General features: G+C 47.7%; 1 protein-coding gene across 1 annotated transcript; it reads left to right on the top strand.

Moving 5' to 3' along the window:
* The first annotated feature begins 103 nt into the window (after positions 1–103).
* On the top strand, positions 104–14,236 carry SF3A1 (splicing factor 3a subunit 1). The gene is made up of 16 exons (XM_075515872.1): positions 104–308; positions 2,360–2,472; positions 4,261–4,465; positions 5,303–5,560; positions 6,019–6,093; positions 6,819–6,969; positions 7,442–7,635; positions 8,285–8,402; positions 8,516–8,701; positions 9,062–9,183; positions 9,275–9,517; positions 10,179–10,389; positions 11,175–11,329; positions 12,164–12,265; positions 12,490–12,561; positions 13,504–14,236. Exons 1-16 carry the CDS (start codon positions 243–245, stop codon positions 13,603–13,605), a joined length of 2,373 nt encoding a protein of 790 aa, XP_075371987.1. The 5' UTR covers positions 104–242; the 3' UTR covers positions 13,606–14,236.
* The last annotated feature ends 659 nt before the right edge of the window (positions 14,237–14,895 follow it).

Consider the following 14,895-nt stretch of genomic DNA (forward strand, 5'->3'; position numbering starts at 1 on the left):
ATGGCTCTTCCCACGGCGCATGCGCTCTGCCCCACCCAGCGGCCCCCGCCGGTGGGCCGTAGCCCGCAGTCTGCGCGTGCGTCCGCTCGTGGCGGCGCCGTCGCTTCCGGCGCGCGTGCGCAGCTCGTCGCGTGCGGCCGCCATTTCGTCCGCGGCGGTGTCGGCTTCCTCCGGCTCTCGCTCGTCTCGGCCCGGGAGCGGCTCCGGCGGGGAAGCGCTCCCCGCCGCCCCGAGGGAGCACTATGCCGGCCGGGCCCGTGCAAGCCATGCCTCCGGCGCAGCCGGCGCCCCCCGCGGAGAGCAAACCGGTGCGGGCCGCGCGGGCGGGGGGGGAGGCCGCGCTGAGGGCGGGGAGCGGGGGCTGCTCCGCGGCCGGGGCCCCCGAGCACGGCCGAGGCGCGGGGAGGCGGGGCTGCTGGGGTTATCTTGGTGTCCGGCTTCTTACACCGCCCCGTTTCTCGTGGGGGGGGCCGCGCTTCCCTCCTGCCGTTCGCTGCTGATTCCCGCAGGCATCGCCCGCGGCTCCCCGTTCGCCCGCAGTCAGCCTGCGGGGGGGCGGGCGGGGGCTGCCCTTCGGCACAAGGCTGAGTCCCTTCCTGGAAGCGGCCCAGGATTGTAATTGCGATGGACGCGAAGGTTTGCCGTAGGCTATGGCGGCAGCCCTGCCGCCAGCAACAACGTGTGACCGGGTTAAACACGCCCGTCCCAGCGTGCTGGGGAGAGCGTACGGGCCCGGGCTTCGCAGTACCTCCCCCTGTTCTCTTCTGTCTCGGCCATGCTCAGCTCTGCTGGAGCCTCTCCCCGGCCTTCCCCAGCCCATCCTTCCCCAGCCGTTCCAGCAGTTTCACGCACCAGCGCTTGTGCGGCTGTACAGCAAGGCAGCGTAGGGAGCTGATCTGACTGAAAATCCTGGGCGATTTGGTGTAGCTAGCACAATTGGGAGGAAAATCGTGGCTCCCAACAAACACCCGGAGTCTTTCATGCATATATGTTAGGAACTCAGCATCGTGATTAAATAAAAATATCTCTCAAGCATTGTGTTACCGTGTCCTTCAGCTCCTCAGGATGATGTTGTTCAGAGGGAGTGGGAATGAAAAACATATATGTTTATGGTGCCTTTTTCTTAACACACTTTATTAAGGCTGTATTTTGACTCCAGAGGGTTTTCTGCCTTGGAGTACCCATGGATTGAGCAGAGCTAGTAGCTTTACTGGTATTTTAAAATTTCCCTGACTGTCCCTGTTAAGATTATAAACACTTCCCATACACCTCTTCTCTTTTATAAAAGCCTTGTGAAAGTTGCTTGGTGAGGAAGGAGGAGAGACATCTTTAGTATCCTGCAAAGAGCAGCTTCTGGTCTTACTGGAAGACAAAGCCATCCTCAGGGAGCATTCTGGGATTTTAGTTTAGATCCGCCTATAATATCAGTGAGAAAAATGCCCTGCAGAGCTTTTCTCTATGGAACAGCTTTTCATGCAACCACAATGGGATTAAAAGCTATGTTTTATTTAATGCGGAGTTAATAATTCATATTCTAGTTTTTTGCAGTCCCACAGGCCTCTAGGAACATTCATGATTTCCAAACCTGTTTAGCACTGCTGAGTTATTCCTAGATGTGTTATTATAGGCATTCCCCTGCGCTGCTTCTTGTCTCGGCATTTATAAACCTACTTGGGGTCAAGGCTGAGATAGTAAAGATGCCGGGAGGACTTTTTTTGGTTCCCGTGGAGTGGCCTTCCTCCTCGCCTTGCTGTGCCTGCCCTGCAGCGGGTGCCCTTGCCAAGCAGACAAACATTGTCTCCCACCCTGAGAAGCCGAGCAAGTAGTTTGTGGGACTGGTGATTCAGATTGTTAAACCAGATCTTTGTGTCAGGAAATACTAAATGTTTTGGGAGCTGGGGAGGAGGATAGACAGTGCTGCCTGCCGTTTGGGTGGCTGTTTGGAATACTTAATTCTTACATAGCCTTCATTAAGCACGGGGTCGCAGAACAATTTGTTGAGGTGTGTTAGGATTGTTACTCCCAATGTAGATGAGGAAGTTGAGAGAGAAGGGAGATGAATTTTCCAACTCAACCACCTGAAAATAAACCTAGGCTGGATTTGCAGCCTACCAGGCTATTTTTCACCCCCTGGTGCTGGTATATAGCATGTAACTCAATACTACTTGAAGTTCCTTCTCTTGTTTTCAGCTTTGATTTAGGCTATTTGAATTTAGTATCTTGACTGATTGCAAACACCACAATGAAAGATGTCTTCCTGTGCCACCACCGCTTCACCTTTTGAATAGTTGCTATAGTTGTGAGGCAGCAGTACAGAGGACTGTATATATATATATGTATATTTACATTTTTATTACAGCCAGAAGAGGAGCCAAAAGAGGAAGCAGCACCAGCCAAGCCTGTAGTAGGAATTATTTACCCTCCACCGGAGGTCAGGAATATTGTGGACAAGACTGCCAGCTTCGTAGCCAGGTAAACGACACTGGTGGTGTCTCATGTTTCCTGGGATTTTCATGCTTCTCTTCCAGTGCTCCTGTCTGCGCGGCTCCAGAAACTGAAGCAGGTCACAATCCTATGAATTTACACAAAGGATTGTAAGGATTGAGTCTATACCAGTGAGACTGTGGAAAAGAAACGACGAATATTCTACTTAAGAGGCGTAAGACATGCTTTGCTAGAAAAGTTAGGGTAGTAAATAAAATGAAGTTCTTGGAAAAATCTGTAGTACATGCTGCAATAACTAGGTCACGGTTCCTCTTCCGTATGATCTGAAGGGGAAACAACATTCCAGACAGAGCGCCTCGTTACAGGTGCTCCACTGAGTGATGAAGCCAAGAAGAGTCATGACTGTGTTTTACAGTGTGTAGGCAAATGGTAGGTGATGAACTTTCCGGTACAAGGGTGCTCGCTTGCTTGTTGAGCCCTGAGGTTAAGTCCCATCCCTGCTTGTGTACAGCTTGGTAAACTGCCAGCGGCTGGGATGTGTGTTCGTCTAAGCCTCGGTCATCTCTCTCTCCCTTGATAGCCAGAGGGAGAGAAGTGCGTACCTCCAGAGAGGAGTCTGATCCTCTCTTAGGATACATGGGCTGCCCGTGATGAGTATGGGATTTTTTCCCCTGTTGACTGTAGCAGATTGATTAGCGTGAGCATAGAGGTCAAATTTAGGGGAGGAGTCTCAAAGTTGAATACGTTTTACTCATTTGGGCTTCTTCCATTTGCCTAATGTCATCGCTCTGCAAGTGCAAGCTGTTAGTACTGCCTAGTCCTGTTGTTGTTTAACGCGTAAGTATTTCTGGCTGTCTTATCACTACGTGAGGTCTTAGGGGACTGGATCTTGCTCTTCCTGGCAGTGTACGAGTAGCCCAGGAGGTAAATACCCCTCCTCAGCTGGCTGTGTGAATTCTTAACCTTCATGGTATCCAGACAGGCTGAACGCTGCGTGCTTTCGCCCCACTAAAACGGAATGGTTGTTGCTGTGGGTTTAAGACAACTGCTAAACGCTGGTCTAGTCAAAGACACTTATTGTGTAACTAATCTCTAGAATGCTGCCAAGGAGCGTTGGCTTCCTTTGAGGATAAGGAGGGGGCTGTCTTTATCCTTTGGTATTGTAGAGAACTCCTCTTTTGGAAGAAGCGGAGTGTCTAAACAAGACTTGGAGGTATCCAGAGAATATGAAGAGAAACATGCTATGGCAGCTGTTAACTTTCTCCAACTACCCTGAAATAAATGGCTCGCACTTTGGATGGGAGGAGTGGACGTTACCTGAACTAAAACTTAGGGCTCTTCTATGCAACGCTGGTGTGGTCAATCTCTACACAGGCCGATGGTTACCTACTTTTTTCCTTCTGTGAGCTTTCTGGAAATGAAACTAGTCTTAAAAGCTTGTTAATAGAGCAATAATTGGTCTAGCAAGTAACTTGTAAACTCCATCCGATAAACTGTCAATCCAGTAAATGGCCTTTTGTTTGTATGTAGCCAAATGAGATTGTGGAACACTCGTGAGTGTGTTTTTAACTGTCTTAAGAAATATTCGCTGTGAAGTGTTATAGACTAAATTAGGACAAATGCCTTTAACTTGCATGTGTACAGCTGGCTGCTGCGTTGGGTGTGAGTTACTGAGAGATAAACTCCTTCCACGTACGTATGAGAGAAAATTCTTTGAGGGGCTGATGCATCAACACATCCTACTATGAAAGAAACAGACGTTCACACTTGAGTTGATGCCCATTCATCTGAACAATTTATCTGTTTCCTCCCCAGAAATGGTCCAGAATTTGAAGCTCGAATTCGTCAGAATGAAATAAATAACCCTAAGTTCAATTTCTTGAATCCCAACGATCCTTACCATGCATACTACCGGCACAAAGTCAGCGAGTTCAAAGAGGGTAAAGCACAGGAGCCCTCGGCTGCTATTCCCAAGGTCATGCAACAGCAGCAAAGTGCTCAGCAGCAGCTTCCACAGAAGGTAAGTTTTCCTTCTCACTTTGGTCGAGAACTTGGCTTCTAACTGGTTGTGTCACAGCCCGATGTTAAGCAGGAGGTCTGAAAGACGAGGCAAATGAAGGAGTTCCTTAGACGTGTGTGAAAAAGGCAGCACTGAGAGGCTTGGAGTTTTGTGTCTGGGACTTTGTTTTGATGCAGATGTGCATCCCCCAGTTGCTGGTAACTCAAAGTTGTGTGCGGAAGAGCCAATATATTGTCCTACTTGGTCCGTTTTAATTACGTTTAGTTGTGTGTTGACTGATGTGGTACTTAACACTAGTGATCGCTCGGACTGTATGAGTTTAGGAGTCCTTCCCATAGGCAAGTCTTTAGAATCCCTCGGAGTTCAGTTTGGGCTTGTAGCATCCACTGTTTTGTAGAAACATTTCCTTTTCTTCTGCTGGAAGGATCAACTTCCCCTTAAAACGTGGAGTACAAAGTGTTGCTAATCTTCTTTAGTTGTGCTAATCTTCTTTAGTTTTATACGTACTGGGTGGAAAAAGGGCACTGCCTGAATCTTTTCCACACTTTGCACAGCCAACAGTCACGCTGTGTAGTATTGACAGACCTGGAGGGTTGTAGTGAAGTCCTGATAGTTTCCAGTTTTGCTAGGTGTTGGAGCAACTTTTTTTTATAGTAGGGCTAAATACAGATGTCCAGATACACCCTGTGGTACTAATTTTTCTCATCCTTGAAGCTGCCAGGATATCTAGACTGTTGCTGCTTTCCCGCAGCAGCTGAAGGAAGAATGGGTTCTCGCAAGTGTTTGGTAACGGTTTCTTGAGGGCAGTCACTGAGCCGTCTCTGTTCTGCTCTGCAGGTGCAGGCCCAGGTGATCCAGGAGACAGTCGTTCCGAAAGAGCCACCTCCGGAGTTCGAGTTCATTGCAGATCCTCCCTCAATCTCGGCCTTTGACTTGGATGTGGTGAAGCTAACGGCGCAGTTTGTGGCTCGGAACGGGCGGCAGTTCTTGACTCAGCTGATGCAGAAAGAGCAGAGGAACTACCAGTTTGATTTCCTTCGCCCCCAGCACAGTCTCTTTAACTACTTCACTAAGCTGGTTGAACAGTACACAAAGGTAGTCTTGGCAGTTTACCTCTCAAGTTGATTCCTTCAACAGCAGTATTGATTTTTGAAGACTACTGAAGCCATACAAAACAGCCAGACTAGGAATATGCGCAGGTCCAGGAGCCCATCCTTTACATCTCGCTCCTTAAGTAGAGTGGGTATCTCACACGTTGTTGGCAACATGCAGCGCTGAACGCAGTGGGCTGTTACTTTAAAACGTACCAGACGCTATTGTAATATAAGTAAAAGTTGTGATTTTTAAAATGTGGAGCGTAGTTGGAAGGCCAAGAGTGAATATTTTTAAGTGCAAGTAGGAGCAATAAGTGATCAGAGGGTTGCAATAGAGTAAGTGGAACATAGCCCCAGGGGTCTGCTGATATTTTTATCAGTGTGGAAAGAGAATAATTGCTTTTAAGGAGGCTTTGGTAAAAAGAATTGTCACCAACTGTCACGCAAAATGTGTTTCAGATCTTGATCCCACCGAAAGGCTTACTCCTCAAACTCAAGAAAGAGGCTGAAAATCCCAAGGAAGTCCTAGATCAGGTATTGGATGAAAAATTTGCAAAATTGCTGAAGCATTTCATTTATATTTTGAATTTTTTCTCTTTGCGTGTTTCTGACTTATTGGCAGCAAATACAAATATACAGAGAATAAAATGGATGCGTCCCCTGTAGTCACTTGAATACAGGGTACTCCAGCTTGCCTTTAAACTACTAGCTGGTGTTCCTGTTGGGGGTAGTTTGCTTGTGGCAGCATAGGGGCATAGATGCCGCACGACGCCATTTCCAAACGCTTTACAAAGTAGAATGTTTCCCCCTCAGACAACTTCACTGTGACACCTCAGTCACTTATAGTCCTTCCAAGCTGTTCTTTATTACTTTGACTTCTGTCTTGGTCACAAAGACTGCTTTTGCTTTGGAAAGGTGGCGTAACAGGGTTGTGGTAAATGTCTATGAATTGTTTGCTGGCTGTGAATCTTCAGTGACACCTGAGTCATGTCATACCTGGGTGGCTGGGTCTTGGCTCAAGAAGTCTGCAGTTCCGGCTTTAGAAAACCACTTTATGTGCTGCTGCGGTACATTACTTAACAGGCAAACCTGTAGTTTCTAAATGAAATACAAATATTTCTTTGTCGTGCCAGGCCTCTGAAGTAGTGCTTGTGTAACTGCCCTGAAAGGGTTGGTAGCGTAAACTTCCAGATGCTGTAGAGGTGACTGATGTTTTTCTTGTCTGACATTTGGTGCGTGCTTTATGTCTGCTTGTGCAGGTGTATTACAGAGTGGAGTGGGCAAAGTTCCAGGAGCGAGAGAGAAAGAAGGAAGAGGAGGAGAAGGAAAAGGAGCGTGTTGCTTACGCCCAGATTGATTGGCATGACTTTGTGGTCGTGGAAACAGTTGACTTCCAGCCCAATGAGCAAGGTACTGCAGTTAACCGTTGTAACCTCTATGAAACTCTGCTCCCTTTGAGTAGGGGCTATGTTCTGAAATGCCGTTTTCAGGCAGACGTTGGGTTTTACAGTTGCATATCCTTCCAAGATGAAGTGGAAAGCCTTCTAGTGACAGTGTGCAGGGCTGGGTTTTTTTTTTTCTGGAGTAATGTTCTCCTTGCATGAAGTCCAGTGTCTGCTTTTCCACTTCCACTGGGACAGCAGATCTTGTCGCACTTTCCAGTGGTGCTTTCACCTGTAAGTACCTTCATCTTCATGTGTCATGCTGATATCAGTCTGTATAGACTCCATCCATTCCCTTCTATATACCTCGGCTCCCAGGAGATTTTGATGCCACTGCTTTGTAAAGAAACTGCTTTTCATTCAAGAAACTGATATTTCCATCTGTGTATTGAGCAATGAAATGGGATAGAGACAGAGAAGCTCTGTTTTCTGCGTTGTAGGGAATTTCCCTCCTCCCACCACTCCAGAAGAGTTGGGAGCTCGAATCCTGATCCAGGAGCGTTACGAGAAGTTTGGGGAAAGCGAGGAGGTAGAGATGGAGGTGGAGTCGGATGAGGAGGATGAAAAGCAAGAGAAAACAGATGAGCCCCCAGCCCAGCTGGATCAAGACACACAAGTGCAGGATATGGATGAGGTAACGAGCCAATAGAATCAGCATTGCTTTTGTCCCCTAAAGTTTGTGGGGTTTGTGATGCCCTTCGTTTTCACTGTAAGAAGTTCCTCAGTTTCTTGAGGAAATGAGATTTCCTTCTGATGGAATTTCAAAACAACCTGTTTCTGCTGGAATGCTGGCATGTGGTATTTTTAATGTTTTCCTTGACAATACAGTTTCCAAGAGAGAAATTCAGTAATTTTGTCACCTAATGTGTGGATTTATACTTCTGTGATCAAGCCTTTTGGGCTTTCTTCTGCACAGAGTGTGGAACGCTGAAAGATGACTCATTTTACACTCTTCCTCTACCCACTGTATGTAAGCTGTTTTTCTGGTGACAGGGAACAAGAACATGATTAACTGTAAGCTCCTGCTTGCCATGCTGTGGTAATGTGGAAGCTGAGGAGTACTTGCTTCCTCTTCTGGGTCCACTGAATTTCTGAATCGTGATTATCCAGAGGAACCACTGTAGCATAGGTGTCCAGAGGCAAGGTAGCTCTGTTGCTTTGAAGCTGCATAATCAGTTCTTCCAGCGCTGCATAGGATTTTTATACCTTTCTCAAATCTTGTTTGTTGATACTTGATTGCAGGAACTTGGTTATGAATTTTTTTTTTTCCTTCCCTAAATAAGGGCTCAGATGACGAAGATGAAGGTCAGAAGGTTCCTCCTCCTCCAGAAACCCCAATGCCACCACCTCTTCCTCCCACGCCAGATCAGGTCATTGTGCGGAAAGATTACGATCCCAAAGGTAAATCAGGCTGGTGAAGAAAAACTTTATTTCTTCCTGAATAATCACAGAAGCATTTGTTTCTAGGCTGCATCCTCCAGTGTGTTTTTAACAGTATGGTTTTGTTTTTCTAGCCTCAAAACCATTACCACCTGCCCCAGCTCCAGATGAGTATCTTGTTTCCCCCATCACTGGAGAGAAAATTCCTGCCAGTAAAATGCAAGAACACATGCGAATTGGTCTCCTGGATCCTCGATGGTTGGAGCAGCGTGATCGATCCATCCGTGAAAAGCAGAGTGATGATGAGGTCTATGCCCCAGGTCAGCTTGAGCATCTGACACAGCTTGCAAAAGAGTTCCTGCATGAGTTCTGTGAACTCTTAGCACACTCCCTCACTCCCCCTGGGTCCCACCGATAAGGACAGTCTTAAATGTAGCTTTCTGTATGATGTCCTTAGTGTGCTGATTATGTGGATACATTTGTCCTCAGTACATTGAAGCCTTTCTGTAAACTTAAAGGCCAAGAGCATTAGCTGCTGCTGACCAGCCATCAGTTGCAGTCTCTTTCGAAAAAGAGCAGCATTTGACCATTAGGTGCCAGACAGTTTAAAAATCATTAAAAGAGGCTTGATCATGTTTGATTATATCACTTGAGATAAGAATTTCTCTTTTTGCCTGCAGGTTTGGATATTGAAAGCAGCTTGAAGCAGCTGGCAGAGCGCCGTACTGATATCTTCGGTGTAGAAGAGACTGCCATTGGTAAAAAGATTGGTGAAGAAGAAATCCAGAAACCAGAGGAAAAGGTAGAGTGGAAAGCTGCTCTCTTGATTTATTTGCAGCTCACGTTGCAGTCTGGACAGGCTGGAGTTACTCTGATTTATTTTATCCTCTCAGGTGACCTGGGATGGCCACTCAGGCAGCATGGCCCGCACACAACAAGCTGCTCAGGCCAATATTACTCTCCAAGAGCAAATTGAAGCTATCCATAAGGCCAAGGGACTGGTGCCAGAAGATGACAGCAAGGAGAAGATAGGTCCCAGCAAACCCAATGAAATGCCCCAGCCACCCCCTCCTTCATCGGCATCAAACCCCCCAGCTAGCGCTCAGCCTATCACATCCGTGCCTCGTCCACCCACAGTAAGTGTTTGGGCTTCCAAAAGCAAATGGCTGTGACCGTAGTTAATTAGAAGGGAGTCCCGACGAAGGTCAAGGGTAATAACAGCAGGGTGCTGGCTTAGAAGCAGATTCTGAGTGAAGTTCGTGTTTCCAAATGACTCTTAAACCATCAGAGGAACCCTATTGAACTTGCTGTTAAAAATGGGAAATAAGACTTAGGTGGAGCTTTTCATCCTTAGCGGTACCAAAAAGACTCGATCAGCTGGGCAGAGGAAGAACCTGGGCAGTGAGATCTTGGAGGAAGGGAGCATGGCTAATAAAGGAATGGGTGGGGGCCTTTTTTTTAAGAAACGTTCACAGGTGACTCCCTGGCCCGGTGTTCCTGCCCCAAGGGTTCTGCTACGTGACTCTGAAATAGCTCCTTCTTTAAGATTGCTACGTGGCTGATGGTCTGACACCTGAGTGGTGAGGGAAGGAAGAACTGTTTGATCTGTTAACGAGGCTCCTGTGCCCATTTACGGGCAGCTTGGGCTGGCCGTACGGTGGGCTCGCTGAGGTTCCCAGCAAGTCTTTGGCCACTAGAAATCCTCTGTCTGTTGCCCTGGTTATTTTAATCAGGATTGCAAACAGCACTGAGCGTTCCCGCATGTACCTGCTAAGAAAAATTACCCTCTCTCTCCAGATGCCCCCTCCCGTTCGTGCCGCTGTTGTTTCTGCAGTTCCAGTCATGCCTCGTCCCCCGATGACTTCCGTGGTCCGTTTGCCTCCAGGATCCGTCATAGCCACCCCCATGCCACCAATAATCCATACCCCGCGCATCAACGTTGTCCCCATGCCGCCCTCTGCTCCTCCCATCATGAGCCCCCGCCCGCCTCCCATGATAGTACCAACAGGTCAGTAACTTCAGCTTTTTCTGGTTAATTGTCAGCTAATTCCTGTATAATGTGGGCTTGAGCTTGGATTCTGTTTTCCTTTTGTGCCTCTGATAATGGCGTGTAATTGGGATTGCAGACCCTGAGTCCCATCATTAAGAACTTTGGGGTGTTTGATATGACTTACCGAGCAGTACTGCTTTTGGGCTCAAGCCCAAATCACATCCTCCTGCAGCATGAAATACAGAGAATTCTCTCGCCCATTTTATGCCTGTGTCCCCGGGGAGCCTGCCCACGTGAAGATTAAGAATCCCCGTGGCTTTCCAAAAGGAACCAGAGTAAAGAGGAGCTGCCAGCACCTCGCTGGGCGTTACAGCTTGTTACAGAAGTTGCTGCTGCAGGAGTAAAAACTGTTGTCTGGCCCCTTTCCTCACAGCAGCTTCATAGCGTTAGGTGCTTTTCAGTTGAAAAGCACAGTATAAAAAACAGTTCTTCCTTTTTTTTTCTTTTTAAACCGAGGTGATGGCACCGCTGCATGCTAAACCGAGAGCAATTTCTTTTCTGCAAGATCTGCAGGAAGCTCTTGTGCCACTTCTTGTCTTTTCCTGGACTGTTTCCCCATATAAAAGATCTCCTAACGCTTGAAGTTTGCACGTTACTGTTGGTTGTGTTAACTTCCTCCGTGTATTGTGGAATTTAGTTTCAGCCTTGATGGGTCTGCTAAAAGAGTGTTTGTGTAAGGGAGTGGCTGCTGTATACTCGGTGGATGACTGCAGGTTGTGTTGTGTCCCCCCGTCCCGTTTCAGCATTTGTTCCTGCACCTCCCGTGGCTCCGGTTCCTTCCCCAGCACCGATGCCTCCTGTTCACCCACCGCCACCCATGGAGGATGAGCCAGTCTCAAAGAAGCTGAAGAGCGAAGATAGCCTGATTCCAGAGGAGGAGTTTCTGCGCAGGAACAAGGTACGTTTCTTGTGGAGAAGCGTCAGAGCCCTGACCCTGCTGGGCTGTTTGGCCTCCTCTGCCCCCGGGGGGTGTAAAGCCAGCTCACTACACGGAGGGGAGCTGATGTGCAGAAGCACTTCGCAAGGGAGTGACTTTCTGAGGTGGCTCCTTCCTACCGTCATTCCCGAGCAAACTAAACTACTTTGTATTTTACTGGAAAGAGCAACGCAGCGCTACACGCAGGCGCGTAGTAAGATAGCACTCTTCTGTAATTAAGGGCAGTGAGAGGTAGGTTTACAGTAATGTAAAGAACTAATGCTGCTAATAAGCTTTTAAGCAGAGGACTGCTAAGCTGGAGATGCAAGGAGCTTTAATATATCAGTGTCAGCATGATAGTATGGTAATGTGCTATAGTCCATAACAACATGAACTAAATGTTGGACTGAATTCCTTCCTGAGGAGTGCCATCATCGTGGGTCGAATTCTAAGTCCTTTAAGGTGGCTATACGGTTTTCCTGGACATCTGCGCAGAGAAGTGTCTCCTATTTAATGATTCGTGTGTTCACTCTGTAATACTGTGAATGCCTGTCATGCTTGGGGAATGGCACACAAAAGGAGGGACTAATGAGAGAAATCCAACTAAATGTTTTATTTGGGTAGTAGCGAAGTAACTTTCTCAGTGTTGAGGCAAATACATTTCTGTGTGTTCACTGAGAAGTTGAGATACGTGGCTAGTTTTGGAAATAAATTATTTGTCTGCCGCTCTGTGTCTATAAATAATTTGTCTGCTGCTTTTTTATCGCAGTCCTGAGCCTCCTTGCCTGTAAGAGACGTTATCTTTGTTTCCTTTAGGGTCCGGTCACGGTCAAAGTCCAGGTTCCCAACATGCAGGACAAGACGGAATGGAAGCTGAACGGCCAAGTGTTGGTGTTCACCCTGCCGCTCTCAGACCAGGCACGTAGCTTATTAACCTGGCCTCTACCCCTTCTTGTTTTGCTACCGAGTTTCTTTGCTTTGAGACTAGCAGTTGACCTGTGTGGCAGGAGCTGTACAACTCTGGATGGATGTTCCCCACGCTGCGGCCTCTTGCCCAGCGGGGTTGCGTGGCTGGGGGAGCAGTGCTGGCCATCCGTATGGTGGGGAAAAAAAGCCTGAGCAAGCTCTTTGCTTCTTCCTAGGTGTCTGTTATAAAGGTTAAGATCCATGAGGCCACAGGGATGCCGGCTGGGAAGCAGAAGCTGCAGTACGAGGTGGGTATAAGCCCTTCAAACGCTGTTTGTTACTTCAGTGCTTTCTCACGCACAAACCGACTTTTTACAAGAAAAAGTTCTAATGTACCTACTGACCTATTGGGAAGAGCAGAAGGAATATTTTCCCTGTCTGTACAGCACGCTTGGTTACAGAACTGCACACTTACAGCAGGACAGGCCTTTAATGGGTGGCGTTGGTGCATCTTCACCTTGTCGCTGCTGCAGATGAGTCCTCTAAGCTTGATGGCTTTCTCTGAAATCAGCCTATTATTTTACTGGGGGCTTTTGACATGTACATGCAGCAGTCTGCTCCCACTGATCTGTCCTGTGTGCTCTGGAAGGTGGGCGAGAGTACTTTGAAACCCTGGCAGCTCTGAAAAGACTTTCTGCAAAACACGGAAGGGAAGAGATCTCTCTCTTCCTCTCGAGACTGGAGCTGTTAGAAAGGCACCGTTCCTTTTTACTAACTTGTTTCCAGTCATGCATGTGCACAGGCACAACCTGCTGCCTAAGCAGTGAACTTTGTGCGCTTACCTCCTCACGAGTTCGTCTACAGGCAGATACTGTGTTAACCCTTAGCGAGAAAGGAAGCTTAACTGATTTTTTTTTTTTTTTTTAAGAAAAAAGAAAGGGAGGTAGAGTGGAGCCTACATAACTTCACTTGTTGTGGTGACTGTCTTTATCTATATGTTTGTGGAGGTATATAGTGTATCTTGTCTGTTTGTACGCTTGCATCGTTCCCAGCATACCCACCTCCTGCGGTGCCCATCTTCTGAGGCACTGGGTTCTCTCCGGGGTTTTTCAGAGCCTGCAGCATTCTGTCATCGCCCTGTTCTGAGACTAGGGCCGGGAGGGCTTCATCTGTGGGGGGTTTCGTGGGAAGGTAGCGTTAAGGTTTCTGCCGTGACTGTTTTTTTTTTTTTCCTTTTTGCCTCCCCTCAGGGCATCTTCATCAAGGATTCGAACTCCCTGGCTTATTACAACATGACAAGTGGCTCTCTGATTCACCTGGCACTCAAAGAAAGAGGAGGCAGAAAGAAGTAGGAGCCGTGGAGCCCGGAGACATAACGTGGCTGCGTTGCCACTTGTGTAACCCCAACCCGTCAAATCCTCCAGCCTTTTAGGGGCGACTGCGACTGCCTGCCAGCTCTAGTTTGACAAGAGAGACTATGAAGCCCGTGTTTGGGTGGCTGATGGGAGAGGGGAAGCTGATAGAGCCCTGCAAGTTGTGTAAATGTAGTGACCTAGTATGTAACTGCAGCAGCCTGTTAGTGATCGATGCTTTGCTCGAATGCTGGCTCTCCACTGAATTCCCTGTGAAGCAACATTGAGGTCATGCCCAGCTTAGGCTAGATCCATCTTTGAGGGATTTACACTGACCAAGAACATCATCTGTCTGACTACAGCGCTTGCTGCTTCGTTTAACCTTTTTCTAATTGAAAACTTCTTTCTTCTCAGCACGCGTATTCAGCCCCTTGTCCTTTTCTCTGTCTCCGATCTGTCTGCACGAGCCTCTCGCACTGACCCTGACTTGGAAATTTGTCCTCCCTCGGCATGAGTGTACGCGGTTGTTCCCTGCGATAAAGGAGATCTGGGTCTGTGCACACTAAACAGCTTCATGCTGCTTCTGTACAGCCTGTGATTTGTTTTAATAAACACGCGTCTCGGTGCAGGATTCTGTCTGTCGCAGCTCTCGTTCCTTGGGTTTGGGGATTTTTAGATGGAGATGTGCCTGGCTCCAGAGCACTCGGATGGGTTGCGGGGATATGCATTGGGGTTTTGTAATTAAGCAGTTTACTGTAGGAAATCCTTTTATTTTCTAGGAAAGGCTGCAAGAAAAGGGTTTTGTTAAAATTTCCGTAGTGCTACACAGTTATTCCTGAAGGTGAAGCATGTATATATGACTGCTTATGTCTGTGTATGGGGGCAGAAACACTTTGAACTTAGAATTATTATTGGAAAAGGTGTTTTATGCTTTATATCATGCAGCTGGCATCTCTTGGTCCTGGAGAGCATACAGGCCCGAAAATAGGTCACTCCTGTCCTTCAGTCAGAGCTGTGTTGCAGTTTGATACAAACCTCACCCAGAGCAAAGTTAATCTGCGGGGAGGTGCTGAGGGGCCAGGGAAGAGGAGGTGTCTGTCGCTGCCCCAGCAGCCCTGTGCTTTGGGTACCTCTGCTGCTCTTCTGGGATAATCCAAAGCCATGGATTTTTTTTGTTTGGTTTTTTGGGTTGGTTTTTTTTTTTTTTGTTTAGTGATGGTCAGGCATTACAGGAACATCCTGTTTACCTTCATCTGCGCTTAGGGGGGGAGAGATTCAGCAGGAGGGAAG

Source organism: Mycteria americana, chromosome 13 (assembly GCF_035582795.1).
Source record: "Mycteria americana isolate JAX WOST 10 ecotype Jacksonville Zoo and Gardens chromosome 13, USCA_MyAme_1.0, whole genome shotgun sequence".
Classification (NCBI taxonomy): Eukaryota; Metazoa; Chordata; class Aves; order Ciconiiformes; family Ciconiidae; genus Mycteria; species Mycteria americana.

Excerpts from the sequence above, each read along its gene's own strand:
- SF3A1 (XM_075515872.1), top strand. The coding sequence starts at position 243 with ATGCCGGCCGGGCCCGTGCAAGCCATGCCTCCGGCGCAGCCGGCGCCC. Across the intron at positions 7,636-8,284 it reads AAGTGCAGGATATGGATGAG|GGCTCAGATGACGAAGATGA; the intron begins GTAACGAGCCAA and ends TCCCTAAATAAG. Across the intron at positions 8,403-8,515 it reads GAAAGATTACGATCCCAAAG|CCTCAAAACCATTACCACCT; the intron begins GTAAATCAGGCT and ends TTGTTTTTCTAG.